Source organism: Castanea sativa, chromosome 8 (assembly GCF_040712315.1).
Source record: "Castanea sativa cultivar Marrone di Chiusa Pesio chromosome 8, ASM4071231v1".
NCBI lineage: Eukaryota > Viridiplantae > Streptophyta > Magnoliopsida > Fagales > Fagaceae > Castanea > Castanea sativa.
Genome location: NC_134020.1, coordinates 29,664,772 through 29,682,006, shown reverse-complemented (window position 1 = coordinate 29,682,006; position 17,235 = coordinate 29,664,772). Strand labels below are relative to the sequence as shown.

Sequence of the window (17,235 nt, the reverse complement as noted above, 5' to 3'; positions counted from 1 at the left end):
TGTTGGGGTGGCTAAGACTGAGGAGGCCTTTAGATTCGAGGTTTTGGGGGTATGTAGAGTATACTGTCTCCAGGTGTGGAACGAGGCCCTCAACTAGGCAGGGGTTGAGGCCTCCTCGGTACTTAGGAGAGCAGAAAATGTATACTATCCCCCTGTAATCTAGGTATCATGCTCCTCAGCCTCTCAGGATGACACATCCCCCAACGTTACAAGCCCTATTAAAGAGGTTCTGGCCAAGGACCCTCCTCCTCCCAACAGTCTTCAAAAAGGGGCAAAGCAAACCAGCGCACCTAATGAGGAGCAAGAAATCCCCGGGGAAGCCTCCTTCGAGATGCCAAAGCCCTCAGATGCACCCAAGGATTCTTCTAAGGGACGAGTGGTTTCTCAAAGCCACGAGTTGACTTTGGCAACTCTCCCTATTCCTACCAAGAAGATCTGAAGAGTACGGGTTTGGCATCCTCGGCAGTAGCAACCACCCAGCCTGCCAAGACTCCAAAGGACAAACTTGTAATAAAGATGAAACCATAAGTTGTCCTTTGTGTGTGTGTGTGTTTTTTTTTTTTTTTAAACTGTTGTTTTTGTTCCTTGAACTTGTAATTTAGTTTGATCTTTTGTAAGCAACCTACCTTTTTCTAAGGCTTAAATCAATGATAATTATAAGTTTTTCTCTCATAGTTGTGATATGTATATTGATCCTAACATAGTTTCTATTTTATTTAAGACTTAACTAACATGACAATGAGATATAACTATATTTGGTTATCTATATAAGTGGTAGCACAGCTATCACAACTTCCTAATTAGCAACAGAACAGGTTAAACCTATTAAGTCCACAACCTCATCAAAGCGTACCTTTAACTTCAGAATCTATACACAATAACAGAGTATTCATCCACATCGGACTCTACTCAACCCCTCACTTGTCAATAAATTTAAAAGACTTGGGGGGACAATCAAATAACAGATATATTTGATATACTTACAAATGTTTTAAGTGATGCTCATGAATGTCCATTTGTTCAAGTCATTACTGTGGAGGTCCTTGCCATCCAGCATGGATGGTTCTATTTGAGACTTAAATAAATGATAAAAAGTATTAATTTACCTAAATCATGTGTTATGAGGAACTAGGCATAACTAAAATTTTGCTTAGCACTTTGAAAAATGATAAAATATATATATATATATATATATATATATATATATATATATATATCAATTTGCCCAATGTATGTGATCCGAGGAGCCAAGCATGACCAAGGCTTCGTTTGATACTTAAGTAAGTTAACATGAAGTATTAATTTACCCAAAGTAGATGGTCTGAGGAACCAGGCATAACTAAGGTTTTATTTAACACTTAAAAAAAGATTAATATATATATATATATATATATATATATATATATATATATATATATATCAATTTACCCAATGTATGTGATCCGAGGAGCCAGGCATAACCGAGAGGGGATTACGACAAGGAGACACCCTCTCCCCTTATTTGTTTTTGTTGTGTGCAAAGGTCTTATTGTCCAAAAGACAGTCTTGGAGGAAAGAATTCATTGCATATCCATTTGTAGACGGGACCCACATCTATCCCACTTGTTCTTCGCAGATGATAATTTGTTTTTTTTCCAAGCAACCACAGGGGAGTGTGAAGAACTCTTGCGCCTTCTCCAAGTGTATAAAAAATCTACTGGATAGCAACTCAATAGGGAGAAGACAGTGTTGTTTTCTAGTAGGAATACACTTCTGGATACTCGAGAATGCATTAAACAACTATTTGGGGCTGAAGTTATTAAGAAACATGAGAAATATCTTGGCCTATCATCTTTGGTGGGAAGGTCAAAGAAAAATACTTTTCAATAGTTGAAGGAACAACTAGCAAATAAGCTATCGGGGTGGAAGGAGAAGTTACTATCTAATGCAAGCAAAGAAGTACTTATTAAAGCAATTGCTTAGGCCATTCCAGCACGTACCATGAGCTGCTTCTTGTTACCAACTAGCCTATGTGATGAAATGAAAAGCATGGTGTGTAACTTTTGGTGGGGACAAAAAGGGGAGGAAATAAAAATGGCATCGATGAAATGGGATAAGATTTGTGAACCAAAAACCAATGGAGGCATGGGGTTTAGAGACTTAAGTGCTTTCAATCTTTCATTATTGGCTAAACAAGGCCGACGGCTCCAACAAGGCAGGAATTCTCTTTTTTATAGAGTGTACAAAAACAAGTATTTCCCAGAAATTCCATCACCCATCTTTTGCGTTGAGAAGCATTTGGGCAGCCCAATCATTAATCAGTGACAGTTTTAAATGGCAAGTGGGGAATGGTGAAAGTATTAGTATATGGAAGGATAAATGGACTGCAAATGCATCTACCTTTCGTATAGTTTCACCACAAAGACTACCACCCACGGAGGCGAAGGTTAGTGCGCTCGTTGATGCAGAAAATGGAGAGTGGAAAGCTAACATGATCCAAGAGGTGTTTCTGGTGCATGAAGTTAACTCCATACTAAGCATCCCATTAAGTATATTACTACCAGCTAATAAACTGGTACGGACATGAACTACTAATGGGAAATTTAGTGTGAAGAGTGCATACCATTTAGCTAGAAGTGGGAAGGAGAAAGACAGAGAAGAGAGTTCAGATCCTTCACTAATGAAACGTTTTTAGTAGAAACTATGGAAAACAAGAATTCCAACTAAGGTTAGAGCTTTTGCATGAAAAGCTTGCCAAAATATCCTACCCACCAAAATGAATTTATTTCATCGACAAGTAATTAAAGGCCCAATCTATGATGAGTATGGCTTAGAACCTGAGTCCTCCACGTGTTGTGTCAGCACTCAAAAGCCAAAGAAGTATGGAACCATTATCACTTGTAGCATTTGATTGAAGGTAAAAGGGATTTTACTGATATACTATGGAATTTTGGCATGGATCTGAATAAGGAGTCTGATCTGTTGGATATGGTATTGATGATTGCATGGAGTATTTGGCGAAACAGTAATGAAGTGTGGCAAGGGGGAAGAAAACTCATAGCTGCTGCAATCTATGGATTAGCCACAAGACTGTTAGAGGAATATTATGTAGCACAAGAAACTCCAAGCCAAACCCAAGATCCTCCACCCGAAAGTAACAAATGGATTCCTCCCCCAACAAGATGGTACAAGGTGAATACTGATGGAGCAGTCTTCTCAAAGCACAAATGGATTGGTATTGGGGTGATAGTAAGGGATGATCAAGGTAGGGTAGTTGTTACTATGAGTAAGATATTGCGGGCCCCCTTAGGTGCATTGGAGGTTAAAGCTAAAGCACTTCAAGTTGCTGCTGTTTTTGGCTAGAGATGTTGATATCCAGAAGGTAGTCTTTAAAAGTGATAGTCTACTGGTGTGTTTAGAGGGTCACTAAACCTCCTATAACTATTGCAAAACATTATCTTTGATACCATCCAATATATGCAACAACTACACTAGGTTGAAGTTCAACACACATAAAGAGAGGGCAATAAGGCAATCCACGGCCTTGCACAATATGCTCAATATGAAGACGACTTTGTAACATAGATGGAGGAAACTCCAACCATTATAGATTCTGCAATTGCTTCAAATGTAAACCAATTGTTCCAGAATTGAAATGAAAATAAAGTACTGGATTCCTATATATATATATATATATATATATATATATATATATACTTTTTAGGATATCTTACTTTTCAAGTTTCTATTAATTCTCATTCGACCCCAACACTAGCATCCTTTTTTATTTACCATTAATAAATAGCCGCTTTGTTAGTTGTGAAATTGTTTTTCAAAAATTGTTGTGAGCCTTGTGGCTCTAGAGTTGTCTGCAAATAAGATACTAGCTCAATTAAATTGTTATCACATATACTCTATGAGTAATTATATAATATTTTAAAATTACAATAATGTTATATTCTCTCTCATAATCTCACATAAATAATAACCTCATCATACTGGTTACACTGGATTAATTATTTATCGTAATTCGTAAATGAGTGAGTACGACTTTATTGAATCAAGAGTATTACATAATTTTCCACACTAAACTTGTTTCCCCCTTTTTTTCAACTAAATAGAAAAATAAAAAAAAAAATTAGGGGGGAAAAAAATCTTAGTTCACATTCAATGTAGTAGTACTCTAGGTAGTAGTACAACACATTACTTATCTCAGTGTACTACGTGTCTCATTAATCGCCGTAAGGAGCTCCTCTTTATCAGATATAGATAGCATAGTATTCTCAACAAAAAAAGAAAAGAAAAAAAGAATAGAGATATAGACATAAACCCCAAACAGCCGCTTCCTTCGTAAGAGTGTGAGTGAGAGAGAATCATCTATGGAAGGTATGGATCATGGTGATATGCCTGGCATGGGTGGTATGTCACCACCACCATCATCATTATCATCCATGAATGGCACAACTGGGATGCACCACAAAATGATGATGCACATGACCTTCTTCTGGGGCAAGAACGCAGAGATACTCTTCAATGGTTGGCCTGGCACCGACACTGGCATGTATGTATTAGCCTTGGTTATTGTCTTTGTGCTCTCTTTCCTCATTGAGTGCCTCAGTCATTGCCGATTGACCAAGCCTGGTTCATCTAATGTCGCGGCTGGTTTGCTCCAAACCTTTTTGCATGCCTTAAGGGTTGGACTAGCTTATATAGTTATGTTGGCTGTGATGTCTTTCAATGTTGGTGTGCTTTTGGTTGCTGTGGCTGGCCATACTTTGGGGTTCTTTTTCTTTGCTAGTAGGATTTTCAACAAACCAGCTGCTGTAGCAGGATCAGATCTTCCTCCTATGAGTTGTTGAATGAAAGAGGGCCCTTTCTGATCATTTTGGATGAATAAACCCCATTCTGATTATTTTAGAGTATTTTGTCTTTTCGTCTTTGAATTTGAAAAGGATTGTGAGAAGGGAATTTTCATTTTTTTTTTCCCCAAATAAATTTGTAATTATCTTATAATGTGTGGTTGTAAAGCAATTTTATATGATAAGCCGAGTAACTTTCCAAACGCCGTGAGCCCATGGTAATGGTCCACCAATGAAATTTCATTGACATTAATTTCATGATGAAAATGATGCCAATTTTTTTTTTCCGATAACAAGTGATGCCAATCTTTAATGCTTAGTTGCTTGGAAAATAAATAGAATATAATTTTTTTTAATAAATATGTTGTGTTGTTTGAATTCAATTATCACCAATTACCTCCCTTTATTTAGAATAATGAGATTTGAAATACAGTGATTCGATATATACCTTGAAATCTCAACCATGAAATTCTAGACTTGATAATAGTCCAAGTTGGCCTAAGAGTAGTTGAATTTTAATTAAAACGATGTTAATTGGAACTATATTTTTAACAGCTAACTGTGAGCTTTATGGGAGGATTTAAGGTGCTAGCATGGATAATCATGTCTTCAATTCACAACAACTTTTCAAATAATTTTGTTGTTTACTTTTTTTTTAGAAGATGTTGTTTACTTTAATTTATTCTTTCAAAGGACAAATATGAAATCTGCTAGTTTTTTTATGAATGGAAAATTGTTTATTAAAACAAAGCAAAAACGAGCATTACATCAGAGCTGAATGTTGAGCTTCATTACAAATTGAAATTACATTAGCAAAAGGAACAGGTCCAAAAGAAAAATCAAGGTTTTCAAAACTAACCGTATTTTTTATTTTTTTTTTTAATTGAGAAACTATCATTCTTAATTTACACTATAGTATAAGAGTGGTATTGACTTTTTGACTAAAATAAAAAATAATAAAAACTAAAAACTAACAATTGGGTAGTAGAAATCAATGGCATCAATCTGCCAGATTGTGGTCTAACAGCAATCAAGGAGATGATGTTAATCTGTGGCTAAATTCAGAACAGAATATTATTAGAAGGTCAACAACTCAACATATTATATATGTTCTTTTATTGATTGATTTTATTTTAATTAATTTCCTTGTTAATCTTTGAAGCGCTATTTTAATTTGAATTTTGAATTAGTATTTACATTTATTTAATTTCCTAATTTAATTTTATCTTCATTATGTTTCTTAATTTGATTAAAAGCTCTACTTACGCTTTGTTTGTTTCAACAATGATGTTTTCCAAAAAATGAGTCATTTTTCAAGAATCGTTTTCTATAAATTTATCTCATTTTCCAATGTTTGGTAGCAACTTTATATGAGTTGAAAAAAAACCTCCTAACTTCCCTTATTTAGCTTACTGTGAGATAGAGTTGTTTTCCAAAAAAAATTAATGGAAAACAATCTCTAAAAATAAGCCATACTTTTTATGTTGACCAAAGATAGTTTTCTTTTGACTCATATTTTTTTTATACTATCAAACACTAGAAAATAAGGAAAACTATTTTTACACAAAGTTTTCTATTGAAACAAACAAAGCGTTAATTTAGTTAATTATAATGTATAACAGTAGTTATAAGTCTATGACTCTATGGTAGGTGGTGTTTTATTAAAAAAAAAAAAAAATCATGTTAACAATACTTCTAACTAAACTAGGACTCTACTGAAACTAAGAAAATAATAGAACATTCTCAAAAAAAAAAAAAAAAACAAAAAAAAAAAAAGAAAGTAAATTACAAATTTGGTTCTTATCTGTTACACCATATTTTAATTTAATTCTAAACTTTTAAATTGTGTCAATTTGGTTCCTAACATTTTCAGTATCGTGTCAATTTAGTCCTTACCATTATTTCTTGATTGAAAAAAGCTAATGTATCAAACGATGATATTTAAATATTAACATTTATGCATGCCAACTAGGATGCCATATATACTGCCAGATTAATTAAAAATATAAAGAAAAAGAAAAACTCAAAATAAAGAAATCTAAGATATTTGTTCCCATCCAAGTTCTACGTTTTGATGGGTACAGGGAAAGCAAATGCTTCCTAGGGACGCTGATTTGAGTGAGTATAGGTCAAGTTTATCAGCAATCTCAAAAGCACTGGCATTGTATAGTTCAAACTGAAAAATAACAAACACATCCTCTTCACCATTACTTGCTGTCCAACTCCTTAGAAAAACGTGAGCTCACAAGAAAACTTTTCTTCTTCAACTCTTCCTCACGGTGTTGAGAGATGGATGGTAACAAATTTCTTCCTCACAACGGCGGCAGCGTTGAATCTTCAAAATCGTTGGCAATGGGTCAGAGATCTGATTTTGTTGGTGGAAGATTGGAAACCTTTCCTTTCTCTCCCTTCTTTGGTTGTTGTCGTTTTGTTGATTACATTGAAATTTATATCTAAAATTTCAGTGGCTATCTCAAAAAAAAAAAAGTGGTTGAGTTTATGGGTCCAAAACCTAGATTAAATTCATTTACTTTTTAGTTTTTAGTTGATATTTAGTTGTAAAAAAAATCTTGGAATTGGCCATGGAAAATCCATATGATGTCATCGGTGTAGATGTAGTACACCATACTAACCATCTACCTTTCCTTAAAATAGGATAATGACTTTATTTCGCCCAACCAAACAGCATAATCTGTGAGAAATTGAGAAGCAAACAAGATCGACTCCGAAAAAGTAAGCAAAGTAACTTTCCTGTTTGCAACTTTAGGGATTTTAGGGATGGAGATGAGGAAGAAGAGATGGAGTACTGATTTTAGAGATTTTTAGAACCTATTAGTTTCCCCAAACTTATCTCACATGCATATACATATTTTAATTTAGTTTCCATTCCTTGAATTGATGTGGCAGTATAGTTAACAAATGATGTGGTATGAAAAATAATTTTTTATTATTTCGTTTTACACGTCAGTTTTTCATCTAAGAGATAACGGCAAGGACTAGATTGACAATATACTAAAAAGTTAGGGATCAAATTGACACAATTGAAAAGATAGAGACTAAATTGAAATATTGTATAAAAGATAGGGACTAGTTTTGTAATTTACCCATAATAATAATAATAGAAATATAGATAAGTTAGGAGAAAAAAAAAATCTAAATCCTACTTCAAAATTCGAAATTCAAATTCAATTAGTACTTTTAAGTCAACTAAAAAACTAATAAGGAAACTAATTAAAATAAAATCAATTAAGGAGCAAAATTTGTTAGCCTCAATATATTAAGATTGGAATTTACTGCAAATTGACATCGTCTTTGATTGTCTCTGGACCTCAATTTGGTAGATTGTTGCAGCTAGCTTTTAATAAGAGGATTATTGTTGAATTGAATGTGCTAAGATGGAGATATCATCACTGACAACATTGCCACTAAAAACATGCTTAGTTGACTCCCTCCTGGCTCCTGCATCAAACTCCTTGTGTTGGAAAGAGCTCATCCTCAAGCTTTAATAATACTCGTCTCAATCTCTCTTGGATGTCCAAACAATCCCTCCCATCCAATTCTTAGTAGAAATAGACAAATCAGCACACTGCAAATCAATCTCTTTTTAATCATTATGAACATGGTTTAATGAACTCTTTCTTGAGGCTTGTTCCACATTAAACGAACACATGAAGACACTACACGAACAAGTCAGTATATTTATCTACTGATGCTAGATCGCCTTTGTAACAAAATAGTTGGAGCTTCATCCTTACTGTCTTAAACCCAATTTTTGAGTAAAACAAACACGCTCCAAAATCAATTTGCAATTCACTTTAGGGTACTTATCAAAAATTGGTGGAGCATATGAGTCCATGTCTAATTCATTTTCATACCCAAACCAAGAATATTCAAAAATTCCACTTGAGGTCGCTATCCACTTCACCTTCAACCACACTTGTCATATAGCAAATGAATAGTGATTGAGTTTGATTGACTTCATCATTCCTCACTCCGTACCCCCCCCCCCCTTTGCACACGCACATACACATATATAAATTGTGTTAACAGCGATAAATTTGATGGACATATATTGTCAAAAACAAAGAAAAAGGATAAGAACGTCTCTATTTACTCCTTATCAAAACCTACTCCATGAGTGTAAGGTGAAAACATTACGTTTACTTGTGTGTGAAATGAAAATGTTCTATTTATTTGAACGCGGAGCATCCAAAATTGAATCTTAACAAAATACTTTTTCGTTTCAGAACTTGGGCCAACTGCATGTTAACCCAACCTCTGGCACAGTGGCACCTGTATATGAGATACTTTTTCCACAAATACAACCAAAAACATAAGGAAAGATTTTATCTGATAAGGTCACATGGTCAATAGTTGTTCTGGAACTCCGAATAAGGGCATCACAGCATTTAATTCATTTTGGTACAAAACATTTTCGTACTAGCAAAACCCATTAGTACACATCTTGTACTACCAATCTATCATCTTTCAAAATCCCTAGAATTCTTATCTTATTTATAACAAGGGACCTCCATATCATCCACAAAACTAGTTCAACATAATTTTTACACTACCACGGCCGCTTGCGATGCATGACATGGAGTCACCACCAACTCCCATGAATGACTCAACTGGAGATGGAATGCACAACATGAACCATAACCATACCAATATGGCCATGAACATGAACATGATGCACATGACCTTCTTCTGGGGTTCCAACGCTGAAATACTCTTCTCTGGTTGGCCCGGCACACGTCTTGGTATGTACATATTGGCTCTGATAGTAGTCTTTGTGCTCTCAGTGCTTGTTGAGTGGTTCTCTCATTGCCAATTGATCCAACCAGGTGTTAACGATGTTAAAGCTGGTCTTGTTCAGACCCTTATGCATGCAATTCGGATTGGTCTTGCTTATATTGTAATGCTTGCTGTTATGTCTTTTAACGTTGGTATATTACTCGTGGCTGTTGCGGGACACGCAACAGGGTTTTTGCTCTTTGGCAGTCGAGTTTTCAAGGATTCAGAAATGACATCGTCTGTGAAAACTAGTGATCTTCCCCCAATGAGTTGCTGACATAAAAAATTTATGTTTGTCATAAGCATATTAGCAATATTACATGTAATTTTAGAAGTCTCTGTAGCAGTGTACTGCATTAGTTGGAAGGTGTGGATATTTCAATTATATAGAGCTATGTTGCAATAAGTGAGTTGAGGTTCTTTTCAAGTACCTTGTTCTTTTAATTTAATGGCTTTTCCACCTATATATTTCGTCTATTTGGTTCCTCCTCATAACACTGTTCTATTTTCCCATCAGCTTTCCAACCGCTCAAATGAATCAGGTGATCGAGAGAAGAGTTGAGCCAATCAAACCCCTCTACCTATCACCTCTATCTGTTAATTTACATGGACGTTTCTTTGTGTCAAGATTTACAAACATGGTGCCCCCTGAATCACACTCATACCTACCAAACTGCTGATTCAAGTTTACCTAGTGGTCCTAGCTAGAATTGTTTCATATAGGTTTTGTTCACGGATTGAAAGGGTCATTAAGAGCTTAATTTGTCATGAATGTTGAACAGTTTTCAAGAAATTGGCTTTTTTGTACAAGTCTCTGCATGCGTGCTATGACTTGTTCGATTGACCAAGCCTGGTTCATCTAATGTCGCGGCTGGTTTGCTCCAAACCTTTTTGCATGCCTTAAGGGTTGGACTAGCTTATATATAGTTATGTTGGCTGTGACGTCTTTCAATGTTGGTGGGTTGCTGTGGCTGGGCATACTTTGGGGTTCTTTTTCTTTGCTAGTAGGATTTTCAATAAACCAGCGGCCATGTAACAGGATCTAATCTTCCTCCTATGAGTTGTTGAATAAAAGAGGGGACTTTCTGATCATTTTGGATGAATAAACCCCATTCTGATTTTTTTTAGAGAGTATTTTGTTTTTTCATCTTTGAATTTGAAAAGGAAAAAAAAAATTAAGAGAAGGGAATTTTCAATTTTTTTCCCCAAATAAATTTGTAATTGTTTTATAATGTGTGGTTGTAAAGCAATTTGATATGATAAGCCTAGTAACTAAGTTTTCCAAACGCCATGGCCCATGGTAATGGTCCACGAATGAAGTTCCATTGACATTAATTTCATAATGAAAGTGATGCCAATCTTTGAGATTTTTTATAAATACATTGTGTTGTTTAAATTAAAGTATCACCAATTACCTCTCTTTATTTGGGATAATGAGATTTGAAATACAGTGATCGATATATACTTTAAAATCTCAACCATGAAATTCTAGACCTAATTATGGTCCAAGTTGGCCTAAGAGTAGTAGAATTTTAATTAAAACGATGTTAATTGGAACTGTATTTTCAACAGCTAACTGTGAGCTTTATGAGAGGATTTAAGGTGCTAGTGTGGGTAATCAAGTCTTCAATTCACAACAACTTTTTAGCAACAAAAATAATTTTTTGTCGTTGTTTACTTCTTCTTCTTTTTGATGGGAATACCATGACTTTATTGCATATTAGCAATAGAAATTAAATCAAGGAGAAGAGTTTGTTCTAAGAAAGAAGGATTTTCTTCCATCAAAAATAGAGAAATCAATAATGTCCATGGCATGTTTAGCTAATAAGTGAGCTGGCCTATTGCCTTGATGGCATACAAGAGAGAACGAAACTTTACTAAACTCCCCACACAAGTCTTGCATGCCTGAGATGAGTGAATCCACTGATGAAGGAGATGGTACCAGTCATGGGCGGAGCTGTTATTGGACTAGGGGGGGCAATGGCCCCCCCTAATTTTTTTTATAAAAATATTATTATATTAATAGGTACTAAGTTTAACAATTTTGTCCAATAAAATTACACTTTGCCCCCCTTAATAATGCCATTAATTCTTTTTGAGAGTAATCTTATAGCCAAAAACGTTTTTACAATGTTTATACAAACTATTAAGGTAGCAAATTGTTATTAGTTCGTACACTTGCATAACTTTTTATATATTAATAACCACTTATCACATTAGCAATTTGTAAAAATTTTGTAGTTTTAGCATTTTTCACCTTTTAAAGGACATAAAAAATTAATAGACTAAATCTAAAACAAAATATAAAAACTCAAAAAAATTAGCTCAACAATAAAAATTACCAATATAATAAAACTAAAAAAATTAAGTCCAATCAATATATTTTACCCAGAACAAACTACTTGGCCATTTAAAAAAATTTTAACAAAAATCCTTAGTAGTAAAAAAATAGACTCAAGGGTCGGAGCCACCGCACACAGCTAGCAGCAAAGTCGCCCCCCCTAACTCTAAGTTCTGGCTCCGTCCCTGGTACCAGTCCTGACAATCCCTCTGAATGGTGATGGAATCACCTTCCAAAATGATGTCCTGCACCTTGATATCCTTTTTGAACTGTAGACCTGTTTCAAAAGTCTTAGCTTCAGCTTCCACCACTCCAAGAGGAGCGTTTATACGCTTGCTCAGAGCTGCAACCACACATCCCAGTTCTTCCCGGATCACCGCTCCGACCCCCACTGCCATCTGCGCCGAGAAGGTCGCTCCATCTACGTTGACTTTGTAACTATTCAGTGGAGGAGGGCTCCATTACTGCAAAGCAATACTTGGATTTACCTTGTGTTGAGGATCGCCCAAAGCAGCATTGTACTCCTCCAGCTAATGCAAAGCCTAGTCCATTAACTCCATCCCTTCCTCCCTCTTACCCCCATGTCTCCTCTCATTCTGATCGAACCATATAGCCCATGCACCTGCAATGAACCTTGCTGCCATGTTAGTCCATTTCTTGTCATCTGAAGTAAAAAACTCCCACAGAATATCCTTGAAAGAAAGTTGCTGCTGGTTCAGACCCGACGGAAAGACCAATTTCTAGGACTCCCACACCTCCTTTGCACGTGAACAGTACCAGACCAGGTGACTCGCGTTTCTGTCTCCCTCCTACACTCCTCACAAATTCTATCTTGCACAATCTTGCATCTGAATAGGTTTTCTTTGGTAGGTAGAACATCCCGACTTGCTCTCCATGCAAAATGCCTGAGCTTGTGGAGAATTGGGAGCTGCCAAAGATATCTCCAGAATTGTCGTTCCAAGCCAGCATCTGAGCAGCTACCACCATTTCCTGATCTGCCCATCTCAAGGGCCCCATAATAAGCACTCCTTACACTGAACAACCCATTGGAACTCAAAGCCCAGATTAGTTTATCTTCGGCCAAACGGATACTGAGGGGGATACTCCTTATTACTTCAGCTTTATAGGGCATGAACAGTGCACTAATCGCCTCAGAATTCCAGCTAGTTTCCTTTGCATTGATTAATTCTCCGACTCTGGTATCTGGGTCTAGGAACAACCTAGGGGAAGATACTCTAAACGTGGAAAGGGTTGGAGGCCATTTATCACCCTATATCTTTACCTTCTCCCCATTGCCAATCCTCCATCTTGATCCAAACTTCACCAAATCTTTTGCCGCCCAAATGCTACGCCAAGTATACGAAGGATTATTACCCAATGGAGCATTAAGGAAATCACACGTTGGGAAATACTTGGCCTTAAGGACCTAGTAAGCCAATCACACTCCATTTGAAGCCGCCACCCTTGCATAGCTAATAAAGCCAAATTGAATTATTTCAACTGCTTAAAACCCATACCTCCCTTGGCTTTTAGTTCACAAAGTTTCTCCTAGCTCAACCATGCCACCTTTTGCTCATCTTGTTTTTGGCCCCACCAAAAGTTCCAAATCATTCTTGTTAAATTGTCCCAAAATGATTTAGGAATTTTGAAACAACTCATTGTATATGTAGAAATGACATGTGCAACTGCTTTAATAAGAACTTATTTTCCTGCCTTAGACAATAGTTTTTCCTTCCAACCAGCCAACTTCTTCCCTAGCTTCTCCTTTATATCATCAAAAGAACTTCGCTTCCTCCTCCCAATCAAAGATGGCAGACCCAAATATTTCTCATGTTGTTTAATCACTTGGGCTCCAAATCTAAATTTGATCTCCTCCTTGACTCCACTAGGGGTATTACTGCTAAAAAATAGAGAAGTTTTTGCCATATTTAACTGTTGTCCGGAGGCGCATTCATAAACCTTTAGTATTCGTTGTAAGGCAGTGCAATCCTCGGGGGTAGCTTTGCAGAAAATCAAACTGTCATCATCAAAGAATAGGTGGGATAATTTTGGTCCTCCCCTACATATAGAAATACCACCCATTTGACCCCTATTTATTGTAGACTTTATAAGGGCTAGCTAAGAGGCCTTCCATACATAACAGGAAGAGGTAGGGAGATAACGGATCACCTTGATGCAAGCCCCTACTTGGAATAATGTGGCCTTTTGGCTTTCAATTTATTCTCACTGAATAAGTAACCGATGTCACACACCTCATCAACAATTCTCTCAATTTAGCCTCTAAGCCAAGTTTCTCCGTTATCTTATCTAGACAAGACCACTCCACTCTATCATATGCCTTGCTCATGTCCAGCTTCAGAGCCATCTCCCCTACTCTTCCCTCCTTCTTCTGACTGATGTGATGTATAACCTCAAACCTCACAAGAACATAATCAGTGATTAACCTTCCATGCACAAAGGCACTTTGGGTATCACTAATAAAAGCTAGAAGACACTTTTTTAACCTGTTAGCTATAGTTTTTGAAGCAATCTTATACACCACATTACATAAGCTTATAGGCCAACAATCAGTAATTTTCTTAGGCTCTTTACATTTGGGAATAAGTACAATGTGAGTATCATTAAAATTTGGAGGGGAGATACCTGAATTAAGGAAATCAAGGACAAGTTAGTTACCACATCTCCTGTAGTTGACCAAAAATGTTGAAAGAACACTGGTGACATTCCATTTGGACCTGGGGTTTCAATGGGTACATCTGTTTACTTTTTATTTTAGAAGATGTTGTTTACTTTAATTTATTCTTTCAAAGGACAAATATGAGATCCGCTAGCTTTTTTATGAATGGAAAATTGTTTATTCAAACTAAGCCAAAACGAGCATTACATCAAAGCTGAATGTTGAGTTTCATTACAAATTGAAATTACATTAGCAAAAGGAACAGGTCCAAAAGAAAAATCAAGGTTTTCAAAACTAACCTTAATTTTTTTTTTTAATTGAGAAACTATCATTCTTAATCCACACTTTAGTATAAGAGTGGTATTGATGGGATCCGTTGCATTAGTATTGGTATGATCACACCCATATGTCACAAAAAAAAAATCTTTTTAACTAAAATAGTATAAGAGTGGTATTGACTTTTTAACTAAAATAAATAAATAAATAAATAAATAAAAACTGACAATTTGGTAGTAGAAATCTTTTTTTTTTTAAGAATGTTTTAACCTATGACATCTGCTCCTAATGATGTTTTTTATCATCAGATCAAGACACCTACTGGTTTTTGATGTGGGCAGGAATTAAACCTCGGGTCTCTTAACTATTAGAAACTTTACCAGTTGAGTTAATTGGAACCTACAGAAATCAATGGCAACTGCTAGATTGGGGTCTAACAGCAATCAAGGAGATGATGTTAATCTGTGGCTAAATTTAGAACATAATATTTGAAGGTCAACAACTCAACATATTATATGTGTTCCTTCATTAATTGATTTTATTTTAATAAATTCCTTGTTAGGCTTTGAAGTGCTATTTGATTTTTTTTTTTTTTTGAGAGAAAGTTTCAACTTATGGTATCCACTCTTGATAATAGCTCTTTATTATCAGACCAAGACACCAATCAGTTTTTGGTGTAGGCGAGGATAGAATCTCAGATCTCTTATACAACCATCAGAGACTTTACCAGCTGAGCTAACTAGAACCCACAAAGTGTTATTTGAATTTGAATTTTGAATTAGTATTTACATTTATTTTCTTTCCTAATTCAACTTTATCCTCATTATGTTTCTTAATCTATATCTATATTATATCTAAAAGCTAAAGCGTGACATTTATTGTTGATACGCTTCTATTGAGACACATCAGCAGCCACATCAGCAGCCACATCATCCACTTACTTCCAACTCTCTCTCTCTCTCTCTCTCTCTCTTAACTCTTTTTCTTTTTATTAATTTTCTTAGCTTATTGTTACACAAACCTTTTCCACTCCCTTTTACCCTTTCATCTTACCACCACTAATTACCTTAATATCTCTCTTCATCTATCCCTTTATCTTCCTTTATTTTTGGCTCTTCTTATTGTCATCTTCTTATTATAAATTTCTAATTCTCTATCACATTCTGTGCATAGTTTTCTCACACAAAAAATGCTATTTCTCTCTCTCTCAAAATTTTTTTTTTTCATTTTCTGGTGGTCTTGATTTCCTATTATGTGACTCCTATGGATTTGTTGTACTGGAGAAATCATGGTCCACTCCCAATCCTTTGTGATCATAGTTCAGTGAATCAAAAGTTTTTTTTTTTTCGTATTTATCATTAATATTTGTTTGCAGCTCATTTGCATCAAGCCACATCATAGAATTCATATTTGTGATTTCAGCCAATCTGATGTAGATAAGGGAGTAAGGAATAAGTATACCACTAATGCTTGGGAAGCCTAAGTATACCACTGTTAATTGTTAATTACAATTGTTGTTTATGTTATCATTGTTATGTGTTGAACTGAAGTAACGAACCTATATACTTGGCCTAAATTGAACATGACCGTGCTAAATTTTGAGATGCACATCCTTTTGAGTTATCAAATATGCCTAGACCATATGAGTTTCTAAGTTTTTTTTTTTTTTGTTTTTCTTTGGTTGAGATTATGAGTTCCTATCCAAAGTATTATTGAAAACTGTGAATTGAAAAGTTTCATAATTATTTTCCTTCTTTTTTATATATATTTTTTTAATTTTTTTTCAGCCTATAATGTGGTTGATGTGGTATGGCTAGCCTCATATTACACTATTAAAAAAATGCAAGTATATTTTTAGTTATTGAATAATTAACGTTCTGTTGTAAGTTATTGAATTATTCAGTCTCATATTATCAACGTAAACTATTTTCAAAACTTACTTTTAAGTTGATGAATTTTTATGTTTTTTAGAACTTCACTTTAGATTGATGTGATTTAGTTTTGTATTTTTACAATGGTATTTTTTTTCTTTGATTTAATAGATGTCATCTTATTACATTATAAAGATAGTGTATAAGAATATATCATTATGAAATTATATAGCTTGACTTGAATAATTTGATGTTTATTACTATATCTTATATTTTTACTCTTTTTCCCCTCCCTTTCACCCTTTCATCTTCCCACTACTAACTACCTTAATATCTCTCTTCATCTATCCATTTATCTTCCTTTATTTTTGGTTCTTCTTATTCTCATCTTCTTATTATAAATTTCCAATTCTCTCTCACATTCTATGCATAGTT

General features: G+C 35.1%; 4 protein-coding genes across 4 annotated transcripts; 3 read left to right on the top strand and 1 right to left on the bottom strand.

The window, feature by feature from the left end:
• Positions 1-2,934: 2,934 nt before the first annotated feature.
• On the top strand, positions 2,935-3,342 carry LOC142606165 (uncharacterized). The gene has a single exon (XM_075777559.1). The coding sequence runs from the start codon at positions 2,935-2,937 to the stop codon at positions 3,340-3,342; it is 408 nt and encodes a 135-aa protein (XP_075633674.1).
• Positions 3,343-4,211: 869 nt separating this feature from the next.
• On the top strand, positions 4,212-5,041 carry LOC142607056 (copper transporter 6-like). Its single transcript, XM_075778465.1, has one exon. It carries the CDS (start codon positions 4,359-4,361, stop codon positions 4,836-4,838), a length of 480 nt encoding a protein of 159 aa, XP_075634580.1. The 5' UTR covers positions 4,212-4,358; the 3' UTR covers positions 4,839-5,041.
• A 4,249-nt stretch (positions 5,042-9,290) lies between these two features.
• On the top strand, positions 9,291-10,076 carry LOC142606854 (copper transporter 6-like). Its single transcript, XM_075778211.1, has one exon. It carries the CDS (start codon positions 9,427-9,429, stop codon positions 9,910-9,912), a length of 486 nt encoding a protein of 161 aa, XP_075634326.1. The 5' UTR covers positions 9,291-9,426; the 3' UTR covers positions 9,913-10,076.
• Positions 10,077-13,677: 3,601 nt separating this feature from the next.
• LOC142606164 (uncharacterized) lies at positions 13,678-14,341 on the bottom strand. Its single transcript, XM_075777558.1, has 2 exons — positions 14,229-14,341; positions 13,678-14,035 (listed from the first exon to the last, which is right to left on the bottom strand). Exons 1-2 carry the CDS (start codon positions 14,339-14,341, stop codon positions 13,678-13,680), a joined length of 471 nt encoding a protein of 156 aa, XP_075633673.1.
• Between the last annotated feature and the right edge of the window lie 2,894 nt (positions 14,342-17,235).